This window comes from Wyeomyia smithii, chromosome 3, assembly GCF_029784165.1.
Source record: "Wyeomyia smithii strain HCP4-BCI-WySm-NY-G18 chromosome 3, ASM2978416v1, whole genome shotgun sequence".
Classification (NCBI taxonomy): Eukaryota; Metazoa; Arthropoda; class Insecta; order Diptera; family Culicidae; genus Wyeomyia; species Wyeomyia smithii.
The window spans coordinates 63,827,386-63,829,077 of record NC_073696.1 but is presented as its reverse complement, the minus strand read 5'-3'; the positions used below and the strand labels follow the sequence as shown (position 1 = coordinate 63,829,077).

The 1,692-nt window shown below is 43.7% G+C and overlaps 1 protein-coding gene across 1 annotated transcript; it reads right to left on the bottom strand.

The window, feature by feature from the left end:
* Nucleotides 1-343: 343 nt before the first annotated feature.
* Nucleotides 344-1,366, bottom strand: LOC129728312 (uncharacterized). Its single transcript, XM_055686745.1, has one exon. The coding sequence runs from the start codon at nt 1,364-1,366 to the stop codon at nt 344-346; it is 1,023 nt and encodes a 340-aa protein (XP_055542720.1).
* Between the last annotated feature and the right edge of the window lie 326 nt (nt 1,367-1,692).

Genomic DNA, 1,692 nt, shown 5'->3' with positions numbered 1-1,692 from the left:
ATTAGCCAAATTCTAAATTATTTTGGATATTAGCCAAAATTGTTTCACGTTTGCTGCCTTCCCAAATGCATTTTTTGAAAATCGGCTCCCGTAGGGACCTTGTTTAGGGTGTGTACCATCACGAGAAACTGTTTTCTCGATTTTGGTAAAAATGGCATATTACATTATGCGACGCGACGCGAGACCAGACAAACAACACTTATTGTTCTTACAACATAAAAAACGCATTAAAAATTACCTTTAGTCGACCGGTTTCGGGCTGCTACCGCCCATCTCCGGGACTATGTCCAGACTAGTTGTTTTTTCTCTCCGTACGCTGTGGGCGTTCGAAGAGAGAAGAGATTTACTGCACTCTCAGTTTCGTCAGTCCGAATAAGCAGGATGTAACAGGGGGATCGTCTTCATTCATTAATCGTTCCTGTGAATTGCTAATGAAGTACGACTCCCATGCATTCAATTGAGATGCTTTCCTAACGTTTTTAATTAATTTCGCTTCTTTCCAATTGATCACGTGGTCACAACTGATTGCATGGGCGGCTACACTTGATTCGCTTATTTTTCCGTTATCCACGGCAGCTTTGTGTTCTTTCAAGCGCACTTTAACCTTACGGCGAGTTTGTCCAATGTAAACTGAAGGGCAATTTTGGCAAGGTATCCTGTAAATGCCTGAATTATCATCTGGAGGAACCTTGTCCTTCAAATTGTACAGTAAATCACGTAATGTGTTTTCACTTTTATGTACAACCTGAAGCCCTTGCCGTTTCAGTGTTGCTTTGATCGGGTTGGTAATCTTTGGGTAGAACGGCAGGCTGACTCTTTTGATTTCTTCTCGTTCTGGTTGCAGCGTTGTTGACATTCGTCTATGTTGTTTGCGTCGGTGTGTTTGTAGGATTTTATTCACGAATCCTTCTTCGTAGCCATTTACTTCGGCCGCTTTGTGAATATGCTCTTTTTCTTCGGCAAACTCTGCGTTTTCCATCGGTATATTATACAGGCGATGGGCCATTGAATGGAAGGCCGCCTGCTTTTGACCGCCAAAGTGGTTCGAATCCGATGTTATATAGCGATCAGTTGATGTCGGTTTACGGTAGATACCGAATTTCAATGTTCTATCCTCTTTTCTGGTTAATAATAGGTCCAGAAACGGTAGCTTTCCATTCTCCTCTCGCTCTACTGTGAATTTTATAGAGCTGTGCCGAGAGTTGAGCATTTCCAAAGTTTGGTCCAGGTAGCGTTCTTTTACCGGAGCGAAAACGTCGTCTACATAGCGCTTCCATACACGTGGGAAATATTTTTCTTTCTGAGCGTCGTCTTCAAAATCGCTCATAAAGAGGTTTGCTAACAACGGCGACAGTTTACTTCCCATACTTAACCCAAAGGTCTGTTTCCAAAGGCGTGTTGATCGCGCGTCCGTGATATGATCGCGGCAGGCCCGTACGAGGAATATAAATTAAAAAACGGAAAACCGAGGGATCCTCTCAACACCATGATCGAAGAGGCTACCTTCGCGCGACAGAATGTTGCACGTCTGATGGGAGAGGATAAACCAGAGAGAAAATTTCATGTTTCCAACCCGACGGTGGCCTCGCTCTACTGCTTGCCGAAAATCCACAAAGACCCAGTGGGAAGTCGGCCTATTTCATCCAACATTCGATCTCTGTTGAATCGAACTTTTAAAGGGCTATTCCCACT

Bases quoted from the DNA above. Each gene is read 5' to 3' on its own strand.
- LOC129728312 (XM_055686745.1), bottom strand. From the start codon at position 1,366: ATGGGAAGTAAACTGTCGCCGTTGTTAGCAAACCTCTTTATGAGCGAT.